The 27,557-nt window shown below is 44.2% G+C and overlaps 2 protein-coding genes across 3 annotated transcripts in view; one reads left to right on the forward strand and one right to left on the reverse strand.

The window, feature by feature from the left end:
* The window catches only part of fignl2 (fidgetin like 2), a 46,875-nt gene extending 20,116 nt beyond the window's left edge, over positions 1-26,759 (forward strand). Inside the window, exons 1-2 of one of the 2 annotated variants that reach the window (XM_068648819.1) lie at positions 20,866-22,857; positions 23,603-26,759. In XM_068648819.1, the coding sequence (XP_068504920.1) occupies positions 20,866-22,857; positions 23,603-23,614 (2,004 nt within the window). In that variant the 3' untranslated portion in view covers positions 23,615-26,759. Of the gene's footprint in view, positions 1-20,865 lie in introns of those variants that run through there. The other variant, XM_049754220.2, reaches the window with a different exon arrangement.
* On the reverse strand, positions 916-8,779 carry LOC125988685 (uncharacterized). Its single transcript, XM_068648829.1, has 2 exons — positions 1,597-8,779; positions 916-1,503 (listed from the first exon to the last, which is right to left on the reverse strand). The coding sequence occupies exon 1, from the start codon at positions 8,777-8,779 to the stop codon at positions 7,553-7,555; it is 1,227 nt and encodes a 408-aa protein (XP_068504930.1). The 3' UTR covers positions 916-1,503; positions 1,597-7,552.
* Positions 26,760-27,557: the final 798 nt, after the last annotated feature.

Genomic DNA, 27,557 nt, shown 5'->3' on the forward strand with positions numbered 1-27,557 from the left:
GCCAAAACACCACATCCTCATCTCCTTCTTTTTTCATCTTTCTAGGGTCTCTCTTTGTTCTCTCTTTCATGGCACCTCTAAGTTCTATCAATTTGGTTGTTTTTAGTTGTCCCTCAAATCTATATTTCTTAACCCATTTATCGAGGTTTTTAAGTCGGTCGGGATCCTGCCTTTCAATTATTTTCCAATCTTTACATTTAAGATTATCTCGGATATTATTTTTACTCTTCCCGTTCCCCATTTTAATCAATTTGGTCCCAACTGTAAAACCATAGGGGTTTCTAAAGTCGGGTGTTTCCAGTGGGATAACGAAAAGATCCTGTGGTGATTCTCACTTATACCAGCGTTCTGGTGGAGAATCCTTGCCTATTGCGTCCACAGAACCACGTTATGTGTTCCCCACTGCTTTAACATGGAATACTGTATCTAGTGATACGTATTCCCATTCACACTCCCAATCACTCTTTTAGACGGAAATTTCATTTTCAGCTTTTCTGCGGCTCCGCAACCTACTACTTGGACATCCACTGTCCTACACGGAATTTCAGTTATGCAGGGTCTGTGGACTTCCGTTGTCCTACTTACACACCTAGGGTTTTACAGGGCATGATGAGCCCTCGGCCGCACCACACTTTTATAAAAAAAAACCTCACCCTCTGGTTCTCTTCACCTCTGCACCTCGGACTGCCTTCAACCCTTAGATCCCAGCTGACGAGCAGACAGCCAGCCCTTGAAAAGGATGTAGGACCCCACCTAGGGAGGTCCTGCCGCGCGCAGTCTTTCTGGATCTCTGCTGCCGTCCGCTGGAATCCTCAGGTGTGTTGGCATCCGGCTCGAAGGACCAATTAAATGTTAGGTCTAAATACGATTAGACATTAAATCACTCGCTGGAATGAAGAGGAGAAGACAACCAGAACAGGTTTACTCGCGAGGAGAACGATAGAGAAAGCAATCTCAGTTACAACCTCCATCAGTTCTGAGTCCTTCCTCCACGTGCCCCTCTTTTTAATGTTATGGTTGCCCTGGTTACAGAGGCGTTGCGACACTAAAGGGAGGGGGATTGTGTCTGTAGCAACGCTGATTAGCAAAAGAATGTAGTGTGGTGTGAATTAGCACTCCGCTGTTGGCTCGTGACCCCCCGCAGAGGCCGTCCCCAGCTGTCTTCCTTTACAGTTGGCTGACTTGTCCTCAGGTCAACAAATACCCTGACGCACGTTGATTGCCGCTTTGCTGTGGAACAAATGCAACTAGACCTTTGCTAACTTTATCTACTTGGTAATTAACACATAATAATAATAAGTAACTTGTCCTAAACATTTCAACACACATTAAACAAATGTGAGGTAACCGGTATGCAGTTCCTTAAACAAACATTGAGTAAATATGGGATAACTTTTATGCAACTACTTCTAACTGTATGTAACCCTTAACAAAGAAGAATAGGTCTGATAAACTACAATCTATGAACCAAACCTACATCTAAATATAAAAGGAATGAAGTTCCTGTGAATCAAACAAAGAACATGTCACCTATGCAAATAAGCCCTGCTCATTGTTAGTGAAGGACTCTTACGGGAACCAAAACACACAGACAACATAAGGACAGGAAGGATACAAATGGCTGACAGGGATCAAAAGACATCTCTATCACTAAAAAGGAAGAACCTAGATAAAAGGAAAGATAAACTCGTAAAGGCGAGGCCTCCAGGTCTGACAGGCCAAAGCTTCACTTAAAATTATTCCAACACAAAGAGAGATTTCGGCAATTGCAGATTTTCCTTTTTACTGATTTTCATTGCGTAATTTTCAGGTTTGGGTCGGGTGGCCAACTTCAGGTTTTTCTTTCGTGAAAAAAATGTAGTGGCGTGTCATCAGTGTTTTTTTTTTAATAATTTGGGGATTTTAAAAAAATCAAATGTATTCAGTGGATGTCAATTATACACAGATTTTCACTATTCACTGGCCGGCCTGGTCCCTATCACCTGTGAAAAGCAGGGTTCCACTGTAACGTTTTACACTTATTATACACTATTCAGATCAATCAGTGTGCAGACATAGCTTGCACCGGGATTTACACTGCCCTATGCTGATCGTGACTGATGAACAAATTAATAGAGCTGATGAAAAATTGTGGTCCCCCTCCATGTTGCCCATATCTATCATAAAGAAAAGAAATTATTAATACACCATTGTCTGTTGTTGAAAAGGTTGTTCATATTCATATGTGTTAGAGATTTGCTCACTCCAACTTATTTTGCAAGAACCACACGGGAGACAAGTCCTTTTAGACACCTGCAGGTGGAGAGTCCATTCGTCGCTGTGCGTACAGCGATGTTCGAATAGCTCTGAACTCTCCTTCCTGCAAGAGGATATTTATTAAGAGAAACAGAGTGGGGGTATGAGTGGGCTGAATAGAAACCCCTTGTCCTCTAGTCTAAACATCTCAGGGGATGTTTTACGACCTTGTGATAAGGAGGACAAGGTAAGGTATTTATTACCTGTTGCATTCCAACATAATCCTATGATAAAGATAACCTGGAAAACCCTAACATCTCCCTCCTGTTTTATCATATGATTATGCTACCCCAAACAACAAAGACAAGTAAGAAAAAAAACAAATATACGTATAACGAAGAAAGTAGAACAGTAAAAATAAAAACAACAAACAATGATAGCAACACTTTCCAGTGAAGATGAGGCATTACCTCAATACCCCAGATCAAACTCATTGTGTAAGCGAAAAACCTGCTGGCCAGATGTTATTAGCAGGAAAATTCCTACACGGTCCCTTTGCCTTAGGCGACCAGAATGCTATCAATAAAAAATAAAAAGAAAAACACAGAAACAGTACATCATTGTATCCATCACTTGCGGAGCATATTTGATGGCCAAATCAACAAGTTTCCGTAAAACATGCTCAACAGAACAGCATCTACGCAATCCACGTCTCATTATCATTATCACATCTGTCACGTCTAAGAAGTTGTATATGTGCTCGCGTTTTCGTCAGCCGATGATGTTCCAGTCTGTAGGTGAGGCCTGTCACACACACTGGCGCACACACTCGTGTCCAGTTGGCAGGCAGCATCGGACAACTCTTGTGACCACTAAACCATGATCCGTACTGAACAGGCACGTGCACTCATAGGATGCAGGTGAGGCAGTGCCTCTGAACTTCTGGATGAAGTAGGTCCCGTCCGATGGTGCAGCCATGTTGGTAGTAGAGCCCTTAGACCCTGAAAACAGCTCTCTCATCCTGGCACACAGCGGTGATGTCCAAAGCTCCGATCCAGTTTCCTCCTGGAGAGCAGTCGTCGTTAATGTGGGTCCTGCTACCTTGGATGTAACATGTGTTCACTCCAGCTGGTCTCTCCGTGTAGGCCACTTGTGGTATTGTTCATCCTCTAACAGTCACATTGAGATTTGCCCAGAAGTGTTCATCTTAGGCACCGTGTTTCGCTTCAGTGACATTCATTGCTCTGGCCTCCAAGCGACCTAGTGTGGAGGAAGAGGGGAGTTTCGAACACACATAACACCCCTCCCGTCGTGGCTGGCCCAGTTCCTTCTTTTGATGACCTCGATGTAGACCCAGTCTCCTGGATTGATGGGGTTGTCGACCTGTGAGGAGGAAAGATCAAGCGGCAGTAAATTTGTCTTTGACACAGTTTGAGCGTCCTGATCATATAATCTGCCAAGGACTGCTCTTCATCTGTTGTTTGCAACTCTCGTAGTCAATTGCCGTGCCCATTTAACTGCCAAATAAGAGTGTTTGCGGGAAGAGTTTGAACACCTCCTAATGATTCCCTTTAACCAAAAACTATTTATGACAGGGGCGTTCCCATTTATTGCCTCCTGGTTTAAAAAAAAAATTGTCTTACCCATGCCTTTTTTCTCCTCACACGCTCGCACCCACACAGGGTGCACACACACACACACACACACACACACACACACACACACACACACACACACACACACACACACACACACACACACACACACACACACACACACACACACACACACATCTGCACGCACGCATACACAAAACGGTATACAAAGTTCAGACGAACGACAACAGACTGTCACAATTTTACAGAGATTACGCACAAACACAGAACACACAAACAAAGGGATTCTAATCCATCTCTCATGTAGCTTCTTTTGATAGAATCTCCTATCGGTAACTGTATAGCAGACGTTTTAGCATATAATCCCATACTCTGCTCTCTCGCGTCTACTTTTTCATGTCGGTGCAGTCGTAGGTGGCCCCTATTGCAGTCATTGTCTTGTTAACTGTCGCCTTGTGACTCCTATGCATGATTGTGTGAATGTCAAAAATTGAACGTACCTAACATTCTGACCATCCAACCTCCACTGTGGTACAAAAAACCTTACTATTGTATTGAGTAGGTACATTGAGCAACCTAGCTTCCTCCTGACTGCCAAATGTCCTGTTCTAAAATTTATATAACTCGACCTCTACGTCTTAAGCTTGATGAGCCAAAATATCAGATCTTGCTCTTGTTTCCTACCGTTTTAGCCTATTTGTTTTATCCAAATCCGTTCAATCTCTGATTATAATGCTTTTCTCTGTAGCCCTACGTATTTTTCAAATTTTTATTTATTTATTTATCAAATCTCCTCAGTTCTGTCAAACTCAGTGCACAATGAACCTCCCTTCCACTTTGAACCAAGCTTCACCAAATTTGGTAACGCCGTAGCAAGGAGTGCGATTTGGTTGTCGGACACTCCAAGTCCATATCTTTTTGCCGCACTTCACCCTCTCAAGTTGGTGTTCTTTTCTTGTTGCTTCAGAGCGACCCCATCCATCACTCTTGAATGAGTCCATTGTTCAAATGAGTCAATTTTCATCATTGTGAGTTCCTCCGCTTTTCACTGTCTTTTCTCGTCCCCGAGGATGTTGTCTGTCCTCCGGAGCGTACTTGTCCCCCTCCAAGTACAACAGCAGTCTTTTCTTGTCCTTCGCCAAAGGTCAAAGGTGCTTCAGAGCCAGGCACCATTTTGTGGTTGTTCACGGCTGCAAGCGAAGTCTCGGATTGGGTTTCAGGGACCCTGACACTGAGAATGACAGGTTGGGACGTCAAACTTGTAAGACTATCTCCAAATGTAGCTGCTTCCATCAATTTGCTGGTAACATTTGTTTACCAAACTTCAAATTCTCCTAATAACAGCAGTCTCGTTTTTATATTGTAAATCCTGCAACTCATCCTATTCTTTAACATATACAGCGGTTGTTGACAAAGTACACAAATAAACATCATACTTTCATGGCAGTCCAGATCTGACACAGCAGATCATCCTGCAAAGGTCAAATTGATCTTTTAAATTGAAGGCATTCAGTGTTTTTGTTTTTGTTGAAACAAGCTCTACAAAAAAAAAATATGTTTGTTTTGTTTTGAAAATGTTTTGAATATGAATCAAATCCATATGTTGTATAAAGCTGACTGACCTGCCCCACCATCCCTCCTCTTGTGCCATGTGATACGCACCATGGCTCAATATTGCTTCCCATTTGCATAGGTTCTTTGGTAGGGTAGGTCATTTATAGATGCCATTCTCTAATCTTGCCCCTCTTTTCGTCCATAATTGAATTTCACTCTATGGACTTTGTCGCCGCACATCTTTAAAAATGTTTCAGTGATCTAATCTGCTTCTTGTGTATATAAAATTTGAAGTGTCTTTTGTGCTGCAGCTTTGTGGAATCTGTCTGCAAGCTTGTTACCTCTTGACACCTTATCAGTCTCGTGTGTGTGTGTGTGTACTGCACACGTGCACATAGCTACTTTTCGTGGCAATTGGACTGTTTTGACAACTAGCTTAGCAAGTAAATGGATGGCCTCCCCGAATGGGGAGCGACTCAGCTAGCAAATGATTAGACATTTTCACTTTCTTGTCAAAGTCAAAGTCAAAGTCAGCTTTATTGTCAATTTCTCCACATGCCAAAGACACACAAAGAAACCGAAATTTCGTTCCCCCCTATCCCACGGTGACAAGACATGGCTCACAACAGACAAACAAGTAAACAAGTATAACAAAAGTGTGCTGAATAAATAATGAATAAATAACACAACAATAAATAAATAAATAAGAGGAGCAGAAAAAAAAAAAAAGGAGCAAGTGCGCGTACAGCAGACATTCCAGAAAATAGCGCAACAGTGCCGCACGCTACGCAGAAGGGGGTAGCGAGTTCAGGGCCCTAACAGCCTGGAGAAAGAAGCTGTTGGCGAGTCTGGTGGTGCGGGAGCGCAGGCTCCTGTACCTCTTCCCAGAGGGCAGAAGGTCAAACAAAGAGTGAGCCGGGTGACTCACATCTCTGGCAATCGAGGTTGCCTTGCGGGTGAGATGGGAGGTGTAAATGTCTTTCAGGGAGGGGAGCGAAGCACCAATAATCTTACCAGCCGTATTCACTATGCCTTCAAGTTCTGTTCAGTGCAGTTACCACCCCACACAGCGATGCAACTGGTGAGGACGCTCTCAATGGTCCCACGGTAGAATGTAGACAGGACTGCCTGAGGAGCACATGCACGCCTGAGCTTCCGCAGGAAGTACAGGCGGCGCTGAGCTTTCTTTGCCAGTGACGAGGTGTTTGCGGACCAGGAGAGGTCCTCACTGATGTGCACCCCCAGGAACTTGGTGCAGCTCACCCTCTCCACCACAGCACCGTCAATGATCAGCGGCAGGTGTGTTGTGTGACCCTTCCGGAAGTCAACAATGATTTCCTTGGTCTTCTTGACGTTCAGCAGGAGGTTGTTGTCCCTGCACCACGTGGTCAGAAGGTCAACTTCCGACCTGTACCGAGTCTCGTCGCCATTCGTGATGAGACCCACCAGAGTCGTGTCGTCAGCAAACTTCACTATGCGGTTGTCGCTGTAGGTCGCAGTGCAGTCATGCGTCAGCAGGGTGAAGAGCAATGGACTGAGCACGCAGCCCTGGGGGGCCCCCGTGCTCAACGTGATGCTGGCGGAGATTTTGTCGCCAACACGCACCACCTGAGGCCTCTGACAGAGGAAGTCCAGTATCCAGTTGCAGAGGGAGGTACTGAGGCCCAGCTCGTCGAGTTTGCGGATGAGTCGCTGCGGCACAATGGTGTTGAAGGCAGAGCTGAAGTCCACAAACAGCAACCTCACATATGAGTCCTTTCTCTCCAGGTGGGTGAGGGCCGAGTGGAGGGCAGAGCAGATGGCATCCTCAGAGGACCGCTTGGCACGGTACGCAAACTGGAAAGGGTCAATGGTGGGGGGGAGAACGGACTTGATGTGCTCCATGACCAGCCGCTCAAAGCACTTCATGATGATGGGCGTCAGTGCCACAGGGCGGTAGTCATTGAAGCAGGACGGTGCAGGTTTCTTCGGCACAGGAACGATGGTGGCAGCCTTGAAAAACGAGGGGACGATGGCCTGCTGCAGGGAAACATTAAAGATGTCCGTGAAGACACCCGACAGCTCCCCAGCGCAGTCCTTCAGCGCTCGACCCGGGATGTTGTCAGGGCCCGCCGCCTTACGGGTGTCAATAGCGGCAAGCGCCCTCCTCACACCGTCGGCAGAGAGGCGCAGGGGCTGCTCGTGTGGGGGGGAGTGGACTTCAGCGGGCAAGTGCTGTTCTGGGCGTCGAAGCGAGCAAAGAAGCGGTTCAGATCGTTCAGCAGACGGACGTCGCCCTCACAGCTCCTCGGCGCGGGCTTGTAGTCCGTGATGGTCTGAATGCCCCGCCAAAGGCTACGTGCGTCCTTGCTGTCCTTGAAGTGGGTGGAGACCTTGCACGAGAACGCCTTCTTCGCTTCTTTGATGCCTCGGGACAGGTCGGCCCTCGCTGTCCTCAAGCCAGCCTCATCCCCCGCTCTGAAAGCCTTGTCCCTGGCCCTCAACAGTCTGAGGACAGCCCCCGTCAGCCACGGCTTCCAGTTCGCGCGAGTGACGACGGATTTCGAGCAAGTCACATCATCGATGCACTTCGTGATGTAAGAGGTAACAGAGTCTGTATACTCCTCTATGTCCGTCCAATCGTTGTAGGTGGCTGCCTGCTTAAACAAGTCCCAGTCAGTGGTGTCGAAGCAGTCCCGAAGTGCATCGGAGGCACCCTCAGGCCACACTCGAACCTGCCTCCGAACCGGCCTGGATGCCTTTACCAATTGTCTGTATGCGGGCAAAAGCAAAACGGTGAGATGGTCAGAAAGCCCCAGATGGGGGAGGGGGGTGGCTTTGAAAGCTCCCTTTTGCGCCGAGTAGACTAGGTCCAGGAAGCTGTCTCCACGTGTCGGAAAGGGAACATGCTGGTGAAGCCTCGGGAAAACAGACTTCAGGTTGGCATGATTGAAGTCTCCAGCGAAGATGGTGAAACCGTCAGGGTGCGCTGTTTGCTGTTCACTGACAGCCTGGTACAGTTCACCAAGCGCCGCGATCCTGTCTCCTTCGATGTTGGAAGGCGGGATGTATACCGCGACTAGCAGAATCGCGGTAAATTCCCTCGGCAGATAAAAAGGACGGCACTTAATGATCACAAACTCCACAAGCGGCGAGCAATGCTTACATACCACCACAGAGTCCCGGCACCATTCTTCTCGGATGTAGACGCATATTCCACCTCCACGCGACTTTCCCCCTCGTACAATGGCACGGTCCGCCCGATAGCACGCTAGCCGCTCCAGATGCACTGCAGATTCCGGAATGTTGTCACTCAACCAGGTCTCGGTGAACACGAGCACACAGCAGTTCCGCACCGTCCGGTTCGTAGACCTCAGCAGGCGAACGTAATCCATTTTGTTGTCCAGCGATCGAACATTCGCCAGAAGAATGGAGGGCACCGCCGGTCGCGCTGGGTTGGCCGCCAGCCTGGCCCGGACGCCTCCGCGCTTGCCCCTCTTCTGCCTCCTCGCACATCGTTTCTTTAGTTACTTTTCAATCGTTTTCTCATTGTTTATCACAAGAATCTTAGAAATTTGAATACGAATCAAAACGTATGTTTTATTTTACTCAATTGTATGATTTAGAGAATCCATATGTAGTAAAGTGTTGTACTACTACATATGATTTCATCATCATTTAATTTGACTTTCTTTCCAAAACGCTTCTTAATTTCTCAGTTCACACATCTTATACATGTGTTACTGGTTCTCCAGTTTTTTCTCTAGTTAATTATCAATCTAAAAGCTACGTGTTTCTTTCTAACATTCAACCTGCTCAAAATCACTCTTTCATCAAAGTCGCTCTACTAATTTCCATAGTAGTCGCCAATGACTTCAACCATTCAAGTTTTCATTCAGGCAATCATTCATCAATGCTCATCATATGCATCTCACACAGTCTCCAAAAAGGAGTCATACTATCACATTGGTCCTAATTCATCCAAGCTCACCACACAACATTCATATATCATTTTCAACTCAGGTTTACTGGTAGAACAATCCACCAGTCCAAAAAAAAAATTAACTAAAACAAACAACTGGCAAATTAATCTGAATTTTTTTCTTTGTTTTTAAATTTCAAGAACTCAATCTCTCAGATTTAGCTTGCATTTAGAATTTTGTATAATCTTATAACACAACCAATCAATTATTCCTATTAAATGTAGCATTGCAAAATCTTAAATTCACAATTTAGCTCCTTCCAATTCCTGAAAGCATGTTCTGTCGTTCTTTTTTTTTTTTTTTCTTCATCGAATATCTCATGTGAGCTCGACACTTAACATGCACTAGTGTGGATTAGTTTCTGCTCGCAAACAGATTTCTCTCTTTTCCTCTCATTTTTTTCTGTCAAATTGTTTCTGTTCTGCGGTGTAAATTGAATAGACAACAGTCTAGCAAATTTCTTTATACTAAAAGTTTAGCCAATCTTCATCAATTTGGGACTTTAACTTTAACACATACGCACACACATGCACAGCTCTCGTGTGCGGAAGGTCGGTCCCAGTACCAATGATTCGTCCCAGGCTGGCCATTTCCTGTGGTCGATCATGAGCTGGTCCCTCCCATGCACACGAGGACAGCACATTCTAATTTTATTTATTTATCTTCTAGAAGCAAGTTGCATTTCTTTACCGCTTGATTTGCATATTTTAACTTTAGTGTAACACAAATTGATCTCTAGTCATTTGTAATTTGCCACCTCAAAAATATTATTATTATTATTATTATTTTTATTATTATTATTATTAAACTCCTCTTGCCCCTCGCTTGAGCCGCGGCTTGAGCTGCGGCCTTGCACCCGCTCACAGGGGCCTTATTGTCTCCTGGTCTGACAAACACTTGTGACCTCATCAGTTTTCATCTTTCTAGCTTTTGTCTCTTGAATTCGTTCTCATCTCTTTGTGAAGATTTCAACCACACTCTAGCACTTCTACCATTTCTTCCACATTTCAAATTTTCTTGTACTCCATACATTTTCTTCCACGTCAGCATCTATTGCATACAATTTAAGAAATCTACTCGCCATGAACTTCTCATCTCAAAGAAGAGCAGAGCAAGAGATTTACCGTTCTTATTTCCCATCTTAATTTTAGTAGTTTAAGGTTTTACAATTTTTTTTTAATTTTTTTTTCTTTGAGGATCCTCAATGCAGGTTTAAATTGACCTTTCAACAGATTACTAGCCTGTTTTATAGCCATGGATCAACGCTAGAACTGCTTTTTAGTCAATTTATCCTACCAGTCACACACTCAATCACACAAACTCCAGCGCTTTTTTAGGCCTATCCAGGGATGGGTGTAAAACCCTCCCAAACAGCTTTGGAAAAACGGACAAAAGAAAAAATCTACGCCCTTCTTCAATTAAGAAAAAGAAGCTCTGTTTTTCTCAGCCCGTTTCTTCCACTGGGACTTGAACCCAAGCTGTTCTTTGGCTTGGAAAAACATACAAAGAAAAATCTACGCCCTTCTTTGATTAACAAAAAAGAAGCTCTGTGTTTCTTAGCACGTTCCTTCCACTGGGACTCTAACCCAAGCCAGATCCCTCAGCTCGGAAAAACAGACAAAGAAGAGTCTACACACTTCTTCGATGAACGAAAAAGAAGTTCTGCCTTTCTTAGCCTGTTTCTTCCACTGGGACTTGAACCCAAGCTGGCTCTCGTGCACCTCTACGTGTTACGCGTTTAACAACACAAACACAACTTCAGGCCTTTAACTTACTTGTCCCCTGGTTCGTTGCACTGCCGGGTCCCGTCAATCCGCCTCTGTCAGACGAAGGCAGACCTAAGATGCTGGCCCAGCGAAGAATTCTCTTCCCAGGACTTTCTTCTCCAGGTCCTCCTAATGGACGCTGGCTTGTCGACAATGCAGCACGTCCTTCTTCGTCAAACAGATAGCGGGTATGAGGGATCCCGGGTTTCGGCACCAAAATGTTAGAGATTTGCTCACTCCAACTTATTTTGCAAGAACCACACGGGAGACAAGTAAGTCCTTTTAGACACCTGCAGGTGGAGAGTCCATTCGTCGCTGTGCGTACAGCGATGTTCGAATAGAGCTCTGAACTCTCCTTCCTGCAAGAGGATATTTATTAAGAGAAACAGAGTGGGGGTATGAGTGGGCTGAATAGAAAGCCCTTGTCCTCTAGTCTAAACATCTCAGGGGATGTTTTACGACCTTGTGATAAGGAGGACAAGGTAAGGTATTTATTACCTGTTGCATTCCAACATAATCCTATGATAAAGATAACCTGGAAAACCCTAACAATATGTTTCATGTTTGAAGGCTAAACTAAGCCCCACATGGAAATTTACTTCATTATATTAGTGTGTGGTAATTGCAGGTGATAAAATGTCAATATTTTTTTATCACATCAATAGCACCTGTATATGATCTTTAAGCACAAATATAACATGAAGTGTGCGGATTTGAACATTGCACTGCCATAATGAATAAATACCACTCATTAGTATGGTGGGAGGTGGACAGCGACTACAACTTGGACCGGTCAACAGTCGCTTCCAGGACACTAATGGAGAAAGAATTCACGCTTACATTCGCACCTTCACTAACTGTACCTATGCTGCCTGCATCCAAGACAGGCTACAACTGCTACACCAGTGACTCACAGCCATAATAGTTAATGCTTGTTTATTGATACTCTATCAAACCAGAGAACGATACGGTACACTGTGTATTTTGCCTTGTTGTGGGTCTCTGAGAAGACATTGATTTGGAGCTTTTACTACCTGCCAAGTCAGTTTGTAGCCTTTCTGTCTCGGCTCATACGCACCGTTGAAACAGTATGATGCACAAGGCGGCCACAAGAAAATGGCAACTGTGATTCTTAGCACTCGCTGACCCTTAAAGTTCCTCAATTTAAAACAGTTCTCTGGAGTTTTAATAACTGGTCAGAGAAATTCTGTCATCAAAATGCCAGCTCAGTGGCCTAGTAGTAGAGTGTCCGCCCTGAGACTGGAAGGTTGTGGGTTCAAACCCCGGCCGGGTCATACCAAAGACTATAAAAATGGGACCCATTGCCTCCCTGCTTGGCACTCAGCATTAAGGGTTGGAATTGGGGGGTTAGATCACCAAATGATTCCCGAGCGCGGCACCGCTGCTGCTCACTGCTCCCCTCTCCCCCAGGGGATGGATCAAAATCACATGGGGATGGGTTAAATGCAGAGGACAAATTTCACCACACCCAGATGTGTGTGTGACGATGATCATTGGGACTTTAACTTGGGGAACTTTAAAATACACTAAGGATCAATAATTACATCACATTTTACAACCTCTAATTCACCTCAATTCATTTTTAAATTAGGTTTTTGTTTTTGTGGGGGGTTTTCAGAAAGAAAGGAAGAAAGAAAGAACTGCCTACAGAATAATTCATTTCATCTCTTTTTTTTATACTGTTTGTTTTATAGAACATGAGGTTTAAGATCTTTGTTAACTGAGCCAAATTTGTGGATTATAAAATCAGTTTCAGGCAATTAGAGGTAACATTCACAAAATGCAAAAAGGCATGCACACATACGAGTGTGCTTCTGTGGGTGATGGACTAGAAATGTTGGTTGTTTGCGATTGATGATAGGTGGGAAGAGGGGTGAGGGTTGCTGAAGGGATGCTCAGTCCTGAAAGGAGTCCTTGATTGGATTGATCCACAGCCCTCATGTTTATAATTAGAACAGTTTAATAGCGCATTCGGCTTTCTGCCAGTGTGTCCATTTTGTTGAAAAACAAAAGCGCCATGAGAGGTAGAAGGAGATGGGAACCTCTTGGGAGCAGTGAAACAGCACCGGAGCCCTCCATTGCTGGGCTTCCTGCCAAGATAGTTTCACCTCAACCGGCAATACCTTGTTATAGGAAACCATGAGTACTTAAACAGCTACTTGGGTTTCTCCCACGATAGCCAATACTGTCAGTCAGTCTGTTTACATGCACTTTAAAAAGAAAATAAGTCACTACAAATAAAAATTGAAACCACACTTTTAAAACGTTTGACTTTTTAAAAGATTGTTAATCCATCCAGACTGCTGCAATGAAAGGTTGGCATGACCGTTGCAAAATTGCAAACTCCATTATGTACACGGTTCAGCCTCTGTGGTCATGGAAACATCAAAATTGAATTAAAAAAAACAAAACAAAAGGTCAGCGTGTTTGCGCCACAAGAAAAAAAGATATTTAATGTGATAGCAAAGCAAATCCACATAACACCAAATTTTAACATTGTCTATTCCCTATCAATGGAAAATAGACACTTTAGTATAAGTCTGTGACAAATTAAAAGAAAACATTTAACAAAGTTTATTTGAGCTTCTCCTCACCCTAATGGAAAATTTGAGTAATAATTAATGTGTCGAGTCAAACTTTGTAAATGTGTTTTATATACAACTAGGATTCCATGAAATCTTTTGTTGAAAATGTGGACCAATTTATTTTGTTGATTCACTCCAGGATCATTTGATCATAGGATCAAATTTCTCTAAGGACGGCGTTGCGATCACGCCGCCAGCGGCCCAACTACACACAACAAGGAGTAGTTTGCTAAAATGCTGAGTCAAATACTGGCATAATGCCTTATACAACAATGTGAATAAGCCTTCTCAATTTTTCAGAGTTGTATTGACAGGCAGGACAAACATATTACCCAAATTTAAACATTTTGAGTGAGATAAATTTTGGGGAATAAAATACTTAAAATGGGTTCTTGTATACAATATATAGGTTCGCTGTTCAGCAGTTTTGTACAGCCTTTGAATTCTATCTTTTTAAGCACAAGATGTCATGGAATCAGAATGGAGCAGGGCGACCAAATGCAGCTTGGACCAGGGTTTATTGGAGAACTCAAAGACAGATTATAAGAAGCTCGACTAGGGACAAGACTAACTGAACAAAAAGACAAGATAAAGACAAGATAAAGACAGGAACAACGACGAGACGAGAACAATCCGACGGGTGTGACGCAGACAGGATTTATATACGCGACAGGTAACGAGAGGCAGATGACTGTGATTAGTACATAGATTGTGAGTAGACATAAGGGAGGGGCGAGCACACAGACACTGAAAGTACCCTCCCCCCCCACAAGGGACAGCTCCCGACGTCCCAAAAAACTGAAACCCCCACGCGGCGAGCGGGGGGGCAGGGGGGAAGTGCACCAGTCCAAACGACCTCACTGGCTTATGGCAAAGTCCTAACCGCAATCGGCGGTTCCTCGGGGACACGAACGGCGGCTACTCGGGGGACACGAACCGCAATCGGCGGCTACTCCGGGGACACGAACCGCAATCGGCGGCTACTCGGGGGACACGAACCGCAATCTGCGGCTACTCGAGGGACACGAACCGCAATCGACGGCTACTCGAGGGACACGAACCGCAATCGGCAGCTACTCGGGGGACACGAACCGGAATCGGCGGCTACTCGGGGGACACGAACCGCAATCGGTGGCTACTCGGGGGAAACGAACCGCAATCGGCGGCAACTCTGGAACACGAACCGCAATCGGCGGCAATCCTGGAACACGAACCGCAATCGGCGGCAACTCTGGAACGCGAACCGCAATCGGCGGCAACTCTAGAACGCGAACCGCAATCGGCGGCAACTCTGAAACACGAACCGCAATTGGCGGCAACTCTGGAAGTCCGTACCGCAATCGGCGGCAACTCTGGAAGTACATACTGCAATTGGCGGCATTCGGAGGGCGGGGATGTGTGCAGCGGCAAGAGCCATCACGCGCCGCAGCAGTGGGAGTGGGGCCAGGGACGATCGCGGGTCCGGCGCAGCTGGGGTGGGGCCCGATGGTGGCTGCGAGTCCTGATGGCGCCGGGAGGAACTCCGATGGCGGCCGCGGGTCCGGTGTCGCGGGTGCGAAGTCCGATGACGGTCGCGGAGTCGGCGCTGGGAGGAACTCCGATGGCGGCCGCGAGTCCGGCGTCGCTGGAGCGAAGTCCGATGGCGGCCGCGGAGCCCATGGCGCTGGAACAAGCTCGGACGACGGACGTGGATCGGGCGTCGCAGCGGGAGCTGATAGAGGAAGGTCCAAGCGCTGGTCGCTGAAGTGGTCGGATTGTTCTGTCATGGAATCGGAATGGAGCAGGGCGACCAAATGCAGCTTGGACCAGGGTTTATTGGAGAACTCAAAGACAGACTATAAGAAGCTCGACTAGGGACAAGACTAACTGAACAAAAAGACAAGATAAAGACAAGATAAAGACAAGATAAAGACAAGATAAAGACAGAAACGACGACGACAGACGAGACGAGACGAGTACAATCCGACGGGTGTGACACGCAGACAGGACTTATATACGCTACAGGTAACGAGAGGCAGGTGACTGTGATTATTAGTACATAGATTGAGAGTAGACACAGGAAGGGAGGGGTGAGCACACAGACACTACAAGAGACTTTTTTCACTGGGGAAAAAATTTGTGCGTTTTTTTTTTATATTCAAACATTTTCACATGCATTTAGAAATGGTGATGCACATTGGTTCAATGAAAAGACTAACACATGTATATATTCTGTCCATATTCACAGTAGCATTTTTTTGTCATACATCTGGTTAGAAAGTCTGTGATCCCACATATGTACCCCTCCATCCTCATACCACTGATGACAAATTGTAGACCCCTCCATCATTTAAGTTGCCCACCCGTGATTGTTTTTTTTTTTTTTCAGTACTCGACCAGGTGGCTGTTTATGACCTTATCTGTACTGTAGTTTGGAGAACAGATGTGGGTCAGTAAAAAACAGCAGGATAAGCATACACTCTGGGAGTGCTGCTGTCGATTTACATCCTTTCTCCTGTGAGAAAGTTCAGCACCGAGTTGTAGAGGGATGTCTTGGATGATTGAGCTGTAGGGGGGTCTTCTGTGCCGGTGTGTTGTCATGTGGATCTAAGTGGCCAAATAAGTTCGTTTGGTATTGTGATGTACTCTCACGAGTCTGTCGTGGAGGTTTATTATCTGAGAGAGCTTGGCTGTTGATGAAGTAGGCAAATATTTTTTGCTTTATTGTTGTGATTCCTTCTCTCATTGCATGGGACAGTTAGCCCTAGCTGCTGCCTGCCCTGCAGCATCACCACCTCTAAAAGCTATTTAAATTGAGAGGTAGAGAGAGAGGGGGGGAGAGAGAGAGAGAAAGAGAGCGAGAGAGAGAGAGAGAGAGAGAGAGAGAGAAAGAGAGAGAGAGACAGAGAGAGAGAGAGAGAATGAGAGAGAGAGAGAGAGAGAGAGAATGAGAGAGAGAGAGAGAGAGAGAGAGAGAGAGAGAGAGAGAGAGAGAGAGAGAGAGAGAGAGAGAGAGAGGGGACCTTTACTTACCTGTAGCTTTTCAGCTTTGGAGGTGATTATCAGTATTATAATATGATGATACATAGGAATATACGTACATACTATGTATATCAGTGGTTCTTAACCTGGGTTAGATCGAACCCTAGGAGTTCGGTGAGTCGGCTTCAGGGGTTCGGCAGAGCTGGTATGTCATTGCCCCCCCTCCCCGCCCGCAGATGGCCGAACACACCTGAATGTTGTGTAAATTCGCGATAACGCATATCTGAACTGGTCTTGCAAAAGCAACAGCAAAAGTCACACTGATTTGCTGGTATGTCAAAGCAGCTGATGGAACTGAACACGGTGCAAGTAAACTGGACTTAACAAGGATATGTGAAACAATGCACAGACTGAACTTGGTGTCAGTAACATTTGTACACGTATAAAGTTGTAAATGTAGTTACTTTCTTGAGGCCGCACTGGTCTAGTTTGAAGTCCAGGCCATCCACAAGGCTGCTTTTGGAGCTGTGTCTTCATTACACATGCCAACTAAAGGATGCAGCTCATGCTGTTCCCTCGATAAATCCCAGGCTCACACAAAAGCTCTCTATGGACGGCTGCTGAATAGATTAATACGATTTCCATAATTAGAAAGGCCTTCAACAATAGGATCATTCAGCCTTTGTCTCAGGAACAACGTGATTGTCCGAGCTACGCGCGCCTGCTGGATGGTCGTCCGCCACAATGGCCGCAGAGACAGTAAGGCGGTCAACAGAGGAACATCTGTCCCCCTTGGGACCATGGAACACTCACGCATGCAGTGGGAAGTTTAAATGTGCATATCCTTGAGCTTTTTATCAGTCTCCTTGCAACTGGGTGAGGTCATTGGTCAGCAAAAAGAGATGTGTGTTCAAATGTTTACTTATAGCCAATCGCTGGAGCGGCGTGTCTGCTCAGTGCGTAAAATTGTGCAATAATGATCTAATTTGCTGTTAATGCAGCAATTTAGTCATAGTTCTTATTCCATCACAAGACCTATTGACAGACGTTCATGATTAGGGATTCCTGCAAAGGTGTTTGCAGCAACTGAAAGCTGCTGTTGTAACCCACAGTTTTTCCATACTAATAAAAAAGCCTTTAAAAACACATTTCTATTTTGCACCCCTTTGTAACCTGTGTGCTTGGTCAATTTAATTCATGTATCATGTATATTGACTATATTCAAAACGAATTTAAAAACTATGTAATAACAGGAAAAGTGTGAGATGCAGATTTATTTTCAAGGCCCAGACTTTATTAAACAAGACACCTTCTGGACCTTCTCACCCTGTTTGTCCTCATTGTTTGCCTTTAATGATGTTTGAAATAAACGTTCAACATATTTTAAAACACTTTTTAGATTAATTTATTTATTAAATGCTGTTACACATCATTGGTTTAAATCAGAACTCCTCATGGAGCAGCCGTGATGAACTCTAATGACACAATGTGCACATTGTCCTGATTTAGAGAACTGTAATTTCGTATTCTTCAGTGAATCCATCTACACCACAACGCCACCATGTAGTTTTGGGATTGCTAACACTCTCAATGCGGCTCCATGCAACATTGAGCATGCAACAAATACGTGGATAACAAACTTCAGTATACACTTGTAGAAAATAATTATTCTCCTTCTGAACACTTACTGAGGTGCCTAAGGGCAGCTAGCTGTCCAGCACATTGGTCAGTGAGGGAGTGGTGGGGATTTATTGTGAAAGAAGTCCATTCTGCAGCAGGAGTACACTCATGATGGAGTGGATAGCAGTTAGCCTGCCTCAATGAGTCCTCTAATGTTAGCTCCAGCCCGCTTAGAGAGGACGTAGCGCCTGCTGTCAACTTTCCCCTCCCTTCCTTCCTCCTTCCTTCCACGCCTCCCTCCTTGCTGCAGGTTTTATGAGCTCCCCTGGGCTCCCATCCATCTCTGTCACACACAGGCCCTATTATTGGAGCTGCTCAGAAACTGGTCAGGCTGCAGATGGGAAGGGCCTGCAGGACATATATGCTTTCAACAACCCTGACAAAGAGCTGCAATTCAGACCACAAACATACACGGTCAATGGGGTGTCTCGGGCTTGATGTGTGTGAGAAGCGGCTCTGGTGAGTCTTGGCCATGCCGAAAGCTTAAGGGAAGTACTTGAACTATGTTGGCCATTGGGAATGTAAGGCAATGGATTTGAATAGGAAGGACGTTATAATCCCAGAGCCATCTGGTCTGCTGGTCTCATCTGACTGAATAAATAACGTGCGTAATCTGAAAACACACAGACGTTTTGAAAAAGAGTAAAGGAGGAGGAGGCCAAAGTTTAGCAGTGAGTGGAATCTCCGGCTGCAGATATCGAGATTTGATTTAGACGGCAATAAGATACCTGGCTCCACATACGAAGACAGCCAGCTTTCGTTTATGTAGCGCTCTCTCTCTATTTCTCTCGCTCTCTCTATTCTCTCTCTCTCTCTCTCTCTCTCTCTCTCTCTCTCTCTCTCTCTCTCTCTCTCTCTCTCTCTCTCTCTCTCTCTCATTCTCTCTCTCTCTCATTCTCTCTCTCTCTCTCTTTTTCTCTCACTCTCTCTCTCTTTCTTTCTCTCTCTCTCTCTCTGACACCTCTCCACCTCAGGCTGATTCATGACAGTTCAATAATGCCAAGTTATTTGTGGAATGTCAAGTTAGCACCCCAGCGAGAAGTAGCGCAAGTCTTTTTGGACTTGTGATAACGCAAGTTGCCACACAGAATATGCAGTCAGATTGGTTATATAAAAACAAGATATCAATATAGCTATTTTTTGCAAGGCATGCAGCTTGTGACCCCTTTTACACTGTGCCATGAGTTTAATTAGAAAAATCACACACTTGCTGTGGGATCATTGATTAAACAAATACTTTAAGGGCGATGTGCTTTTGCCAAAAGAACAGACAGGCCACCTTTCCAGCGTCCCATGAGAGATTGTACTGATGTGCTGCACACTATGGTGCACTACTAAATCCCCCCCACCTTCCCCACCCCCATCTGCCTTTCTCACTCTCTCTACAGCAATGTCCGCCTCCCTTCCCTCGGTCTCGCCGGCTCAGGAGCCTGTGCAGCTCCGGTCTATGAAGGGTAGCTGGTGTGGAGTGTATCGGTGGGTGGTAAAGAGGGGAGCAGGGCAGAGAGAGGAGGTATTTAGTGCCCTGAAAGATAACAATAGTTCTTCTGGGAGATCTGTAGATGCTGGCACTATACATAAAATAGCATAATATACATACATTTGTACAGCACATATGCAGCCACCAGATCAGCTTTTACCCATGCCTCACCATACCCCCAACATTCTTTCTGTAGCATCCTTTTTTTCTCTCTGATAAAAGTGATCAGAGTCTGCTAGTACAGCACAGCACAATGATGTTCCTTCAGGCTAAAACAAATTACTGCATCTATTTTTTAGAGAGCTTGTTCTCATTTGGGTTGTAGCTAACTTGGAGTCGTTTCAGGCTAAATTTGGATGAGTTCACCTTTGACTGTTTGCTAGTCAGTCACAAGGCATATTTGAGATAACGAGCATTCACACTCATGTCTATGAACAATTAAGAGTCGTCATAATTAACACAATTTGCATGTTTTTGTAACGTGGGAGGGACCTGGATTACTTAGAGAAAACCCTGTTTTCAGATTATTGTCATCTTTTGAACCAGTCTTTTTTCCCAACAAAGCTTTCAAGACATGCTGCCCCTTTATCATCCTGACAGGGTTCGTGAAAAAGCACATACTGTAGCCATATTGATTTACCACATTGACCTTAGAAGACTAGCATAAAAATTGTGAATTTGTGGTATTGATTTTTTTGTTGTTGTTTTTAGGATTTACATTTTGATGATTAATAAGATCCGTTGTGTTGGCGGGGTCATACTTAGTAGAACAAACAATGTGTCATTATCATAGCAGATAGTTTATGCATGTTCTCTTTCATTTAAGTAATTTCATTCTCGGGGTATCGAATCACTTGCAACTGCCCTGCCCTGCTCGTCTGAGACCAGATTGCCTGTACATTTTCAATTTACTCCTCATGTTTCTCCTATCAGAAGGCAGCAAAGTGAGTTTGATTGGAATAGCCCCAATTATAATTTTCATAATAAAGGAAAACGTTGTTGAACATGATGATAAGAATTACTTTCTGTTTTTTGTCAGGCTTATTCAAGATGCACTGGAACCCAGAGCATGCCCAGTCCCTCAGCCAGTGGCCTGAGCAACACCTGGACGTCTCCTCCACCACCTCCTCACCGGCAGACAAGTCGGAATTCTATTCCAGCCGTGGCCGCAACTCCTACAACTACTCTTGGGCCAACGATGACATCTCCGCCCTCACAGCATCCAATCTGTTGAAGCGCTATGCTGAGAAATACACCGGCGGACTGGATTCAACATTTGAGCGGACACCTCCTGTGGGCACCTACCCAGAGCAGAGTGCCTTTGGGGGTCTCAGTAGCCAGAAGACTGAACTGGAAGCCTGGCCGCTGACACAAACCTCTGATGGCTCCTACTCCCTTGTACCCCCTGGAGGCCACGAGAGCCTGTCCACTTCCAAGGCTGTGGCCACGGGCGCAGGCCCTGCCGGGATTGGCAGTGTGTTAGTGGTGAACAGCAACCTCTCAGACTCCGGCTACAGTGGCGGTAGCTCCTGCAACGGCTCCAATGACTACCCCTCCAGCTACAATGGCACCTATCTCTCATCTGCATACTGCCCCCAACCCAGTGCAGCACTTCCTCCTGCCTCCCTTCATACACTTCAATCCACCCCCGCTGTGGTACCCAGTTATAGTCCGACCACACCTGTCTATAGCTACCCGCCCAGCACATATTCTCCCCAGAACATCCTTGCCCCCAGCTATAGCCACCCCTCTGCAACATACTTACCCTCAGGTCTGCCAGCACCCACTCCTGTTCCTCCTAGGCCCTCGGTGGTAGGTAGCAACTACAGTTACCAGGCCACCAACATTGGCACATCCGAGTCTGTTGGGCTGTTGAAAAGAAAAGCATTTCACATGGCTGTAGAAGGGAATGAAGTTGGGGACAGCACTTGTTACAAGAAATACAGCTACGATGCGCACAAAGCTGGTGAAAACTCACCATACAGTGTGAGTGACAAAGCACATTGCCACGGAAACAGATTCAGCAATACAGAGCCACAAAAGTTTAAAACTAGCAAACCCTCCTCGCCGCCCCTGGTATCACCCCAGTATGGGCCAGTCGGTGAGTACAGTCCTCCTGCTGGAATGACAGGAGATAACACAGCAGGGGAGCAGGCCTTGACCCAACAACAACAGCAACAGAAACAGTGCTCTGAGGCCCACAAAGCTTCTTCATTGTGTTGTCCAACTGTTAAAACTCCGAAGAGTCCGGACCCCCTTGTGTTGGACCTGATTGACGAGGAGATTTTGGACTGCAGCCCAGCCCTAAACTGGGGCGAGTTGGCTGGCCTCACTCACATAAAGGCTGCTTTGGAAGAGGACCTCCTGTGGCCTGTCCTGAGGCCCAGTCAAGTGATGCAGCCACCAAGAAGCATCTTACTGTTTGGCCCCCGTGGAGGGGGTAAATCCACCTTGACTCATTCTCTGGCTTCACAAATCGGAGCTTCCCTCTACCGACTGAGCGGCGCCTTGTTGGCTTTGAAAGGAAAGACGGAGGTAGAACACATTCTGGGATCTGTGTTGGAGGTGGCGGGTGCGCGGCAGCCATCAGTGGTGCTGCTAAGCCAAGTGGAAACCATAGAGGAAGAGGGCCTGAGACAGACACTGCGCACCTTCTTGGAGAACGCCCTTATGAGCACGGGTTTGGTGATTGTCGTATGCACCACCAGAAGACCGGATCTACTGCAAGATGCGTTTCATCGTAGCTTCACCAAACACTACCATGTCGGCCTGCCAGATGCGTGTATGCGTCGGGAGGTGCTGTTGCAAGCTCTTTCGCCTCAGGGCTACAGTCTGAGTCAGCGGGAGCTGAGCGCGGTGTCGAAGCGTACTGAAGGCTATTCTGTGTGGGAGCTCCTGCAGCTCAGTCAGGAGGCGCTCTCCTCAGCATCAGCCCCCACTGGGGCAAGACATGGCAAAGCCCCAACCTTCACAGACTTTGAGAATGCCTTCTGCAAGGTGCGCCCACACAACACCACAAAAGAGCCTGATACTTGTATAGAATGGAGCAAAATATATAGCTACTAGTGAGTCAGCCAGTCACTGTACTATGACCCCACTATTTGAATGTTTGGTTCATATTTTTTTTCATTGCAAATCATGCAGCCAAAAGAGCCAGCAAGTATGAGAAATCCCCCATGTAAGAGGAAGCTGAAAACACATTCATTTGACTGGCATTGGTTAGCTATGAAGATCCACAATATTTTCTTTTTACCCCAAAAGAAAAGAAATGTGAACTGACCTTGATGAGTAGTGTAGCTTCTAATGGAAAAATCAAATAATTACTTGGAAACTCAGATTCTGTTTCCCTCGAGTCCAGCACAAAATCAATGATTTGTTGCTAGATGACGTGGTCCAAGGTAATGGATAATCAGGGTTTGGTAAATCCTTACATTTGTCTGCTTCTCTCAGGATTCTCTTTATTGCCAATCCATTTCCATGTACAAGTACAAACTCATGTTCTTTGCTTTCAACAACATTCTTTGACCAAAAACATGACAAGCCAAATGTTCTATCCTTCTAATCAAACCGAATGGCTGAAGTCCCAATGCTAGCTAGCTACTCGCCAAATACTCAAGTTACTTCATCCAATGAGAAGTACTTCACACGTCTCATTCAATGACTTCACCTCAACTCTCATGCTTAAATAAGATTTGAAAAAAATGCTTTATTCCTCCTGACCTTCTGTCCTTAAATTTCATAGCCACCACAATGAATGACAAGCACACTCCTCCTCAACTGCTGTGGTCCCACCTGCACACCACTTCTTTGTCTGTTTCTTTTCTGTCGTCTTGTTTGATATGCTCAGGAAGAATGTCTTTACCTCAGAAATAAGAAAGAAAGAATGTATGTAATCTTTGGGGTCTCAGTGGTGAAAAGCGAGGAGAAAGCTTCTTAAAAGACATTGTAGCTGGGCTTTTATCCTCAGGAGAGAAACTTGAATATGGTACAAGAGTCACATTGAATGTAATTCAGGTATTTCAAAGGATATTTGATGCCATAAATCCATTTATCGTTATAAATATATAAAAAATATATGATTGTTCTTTCTTTTAGACCACCACCCTTATTTTATTGTAGTTGATGTTGGGATAGTTGTTGTCGTTAAGAAATACTAATGTAGGATACAGAACTTCATTCTTGTTGCACAAACTGCTTTTTATTTAAGTTTACAATTGAAAAAATTGCATCATGTAGCTTAGCTTTCATAAAACTCCAAAGTATTTCCAGTGAGTGGATGTTGGACGTCAATCTAACATATGTAGATCATGCTATCACACTTCATTTCATTTATGTTAGCACTCTGAGAAGCCAGGCATCCATTCATCTATACATTTTTAATAGAATTTGTCCTCATTAGGGTTGTGGGTGAGCCAGTTCTCTTTGACAACAGAAACAGTTTACACCCTGGACGCTTCGCCAGTCAATCGCAGAGCACATAGTGACAGCCGCGCCCACTCACATTCACACCAATGGACAATTTAGAGGTCTAAGATGACTTTTGGTGAGAGAAGAGGAAAACAGAGTGCTTCAATGAATGAACATAAATATGGGTCACATCACTTAATCAATTATTGTTATCAATCATAATCAGCACTCAATAATGGGCTGGACTAAAATCCCATGTAGACAAAATTTGTGGTACCCCTCTGTAAATGAGAATAAATTAATAATAATAATAATAATAATAATAATAATGGCCCGCGACCCCTGTGGGGACAAGCGGTACAGACAATGGATGGATGGATGGATGGATGGATGGATGGATGGATGGATGGATGGATGGATGGATAATAATAATAATAATTAATGCATGATAATAATGAATAATATAACAATCATAACAATACTAATAAATGGTAAAATCATAATACAGTAATAGGAATGATAAACAAATAATGAAAGCTAACCAATGAAAATCAGATATCGCTTTTCAATGGTGAGTCAACAGCAATATTTTTATAAACACGTGAAACATGACTGGACAAAAATGATGGTACCCATTAACACAATGTTTTGCTTCACATAGAGCTGATGCAGCTTACCTAAAAGCTAGTACCCTTCTACCTCATCTGTCCATAGTACATTCCCCCAGAAGCGTTGTGGTTCGTTAATATACTGTTTGGCTTTTTTGCTGAAAGAACGACAGATGGTACCACGTGACAAAGATGTACCAATACCTTGTAGTTTATCTTTAATGTCTTTGCAATTGCACTGGGCTCTTTTGTTACACTTCACTTTGTCTCTACATTTTAAATATGTTTCTAATTTTTCAGCAATTTTTGGCCACGTCTAGGGAGGGTGGCTACAGCAGACCCTAAACATCTGAATTAAACATGTCATTACAGGGACCTCAAGCTGCTTGGAGATGGTCTCATAGACTTGACCTTTAACCTACTTGTCCATTTTCCCCAATGTCCTAAAACGGGTTTTCAACTGGTTTTGTCTAAGAGACCACCATTATAACCTAGAAGCAACTCGGGGACCACTGCTTTGGCAGAATATCTCAGCTACATTTGACATAATTTGGATGGGCAAATGATTCACAAAATTAGCTGGAAAATAAATCAAGTCTAAATAATAAATCCATTTTATTTTTAAAAATGTTGAAATTAATTTCCATTTCTAATTTTACGGACCACCTGCAGTACCGCCACGGAACACTGGAGGGCCGCGGACCAGCTGTTGAGAATCCTTGTCCTAAAACATCGCTCTCATTCAAGACATTTTATTTATGCAACGTATTTCACAATAGCTGATGTTGTAACAAAACCCTTTCCATATCACAATGAGCCTGCCGTAAAGACAGTAAACTAAACAGTGGAACAGTAAATTAAACCACAAATTAAAATACTGTAGTAGAACAACAACAATAAAGTCAGTCAAAAGCCAAAGAATAAAAATGGGTCTTCAAACAAGTTTTAAAAATGGAGAGGGGGATTGCCTAACCTTTAAGAGGAGGTCATTCCAGAGGGAAGGATCGGCAACAAAAAAGGCTCGATCCCCACTGAGGCTCCACTTAGACCTCAGCACTTCCAGTAGCGTATGGTCTACGGACATGAAGCCTCCATGTTGAGGCCATATCTTGCCGTGATATGTTGGATTCTGTGGCTCCAGTAAAAATACTGGACATAACATGTCACCAACCGGCACAGTGATGAGTTGTCATCCTTTAACTTGATTTGCAAGTTTGAAAACAAATATGATCCTAATTCGAGGACACACCTTGTGTCTAATGATTTTTAGGCTTTACGAGGGGTCTCAGCCCATTTCATCAGTTCAAATGCAACACTTCAAAAGCAATGTCTGATTTTGGTTAATTTTCATTGAATTTTGATTCATCATACATTTATGTTTTCCCGATTTATTCATTATTATTTTTCTTTTCATTAGTAGAGGGTTACCAACCGTTTTTTATCTTCTCCCCAAGCACCCAAGCAAGCATCCTTCCCTGGAAATGCTGTGATTGATTTTTAGTCAGTCCAATGCAACGCTGGGTCAATCACAGTGACCATCTTGCATAGTGGCGAGTACAACAAAGTCACTTTTGTAATTATTTATGAAATATACTACATGATGACCTGTAACAAGAGTAGTTTGTCCAACAAAAAAATGATTTGACTTTTTACACTTTCTTTGCATTCATAAAGTTTTTCTTGTATAATTTCTGTAACAATTTCTACCTCATTTGTTTGCGACATAGTGGACATGAAAGTATTTATTTCATGTCCTTTTTTTGATGTTGCTGAATTTTGGAATTGATAATGTTCTTAAACTGTAATGGTCTACCTCAGAAAAAAGACTGTATTTTAAAAAGAAGAGTATCACACAAATATTAAACAGAATCTGTCAATATTGCACACCATGGGGTGCTTTGCTTATTTTTGTGACCTTCACCTTTGTGATGCATCATGTTGCGGTCAAGCATATCAATGTACTTTAGTTTATCAGCTTTTTAACCAAACACCCTTTGAAAAAGAGCTTCACAAACGTTTTGAGCAGATAAGTGACAATAAAAGGTTTACTAAACAATGCATGTGCACCAAAATTGGGTATGCAAATGACTTTAAATCTCCTACTAGTGATGAACAGTTCCTCACATTCACTTTTTCATAGACAAACATTTATTCAAATTCAGGTGTTGAGGGCTTATTTTTTTAACTTTCCATGGGGGTCGTCATGTTGGGGTTTCGTAAAGTACATTTTAAAGTAAAGTAAAGTGCATTTTTTCGATAGATAGATCCGTGTGCAAAAATTGGAGTTTGAAAGCAGATTGAGGTCTCCAAAAGGCCATTCATTCATCAGAATGATATTAATGCACTTTAAAAAGACATTGCTTTTAAGCAGTAATCTAACAAGCTCTGCAGGAAAGAAAGTATCCCTGAAAGTATCCTTTCACCAGTATTTTATTAAAATGACTGATGACACTTAAATTTGTGACCTTAACCCATCAATCTGTAACTCACAAGGGTAGGAAACAAAAAGCAAACATTCAGATGGACTTTGGGATGATTATGAGTGTTGTGCTGCAGGAACATTTCCAGTCCTACTTAATTTGTCCCAAAAATATTTTGAAAAGAAAATTTTCACTTTTTAAATAATTATTGGCATTTTTGTTAAAGCTGTCAGAATAATCTGACAGCACTGCGAGAGAAAAT

Source organism: Syngnathus scovelli, chromosome 2 (assembly GCF_024217435.2).
Source record: "Syngnathus scovelli strain Florida chromosome 2, RoL_Ssco_1.2, whole genome shotgun sequence".
NCBI classification, from domain to species: Eukaryota; Metazoa; Chordata; class Actinopteri; order Syngnathiformes; family Syngnathidae; genus Syngnathus; species Syngnathus scovelli.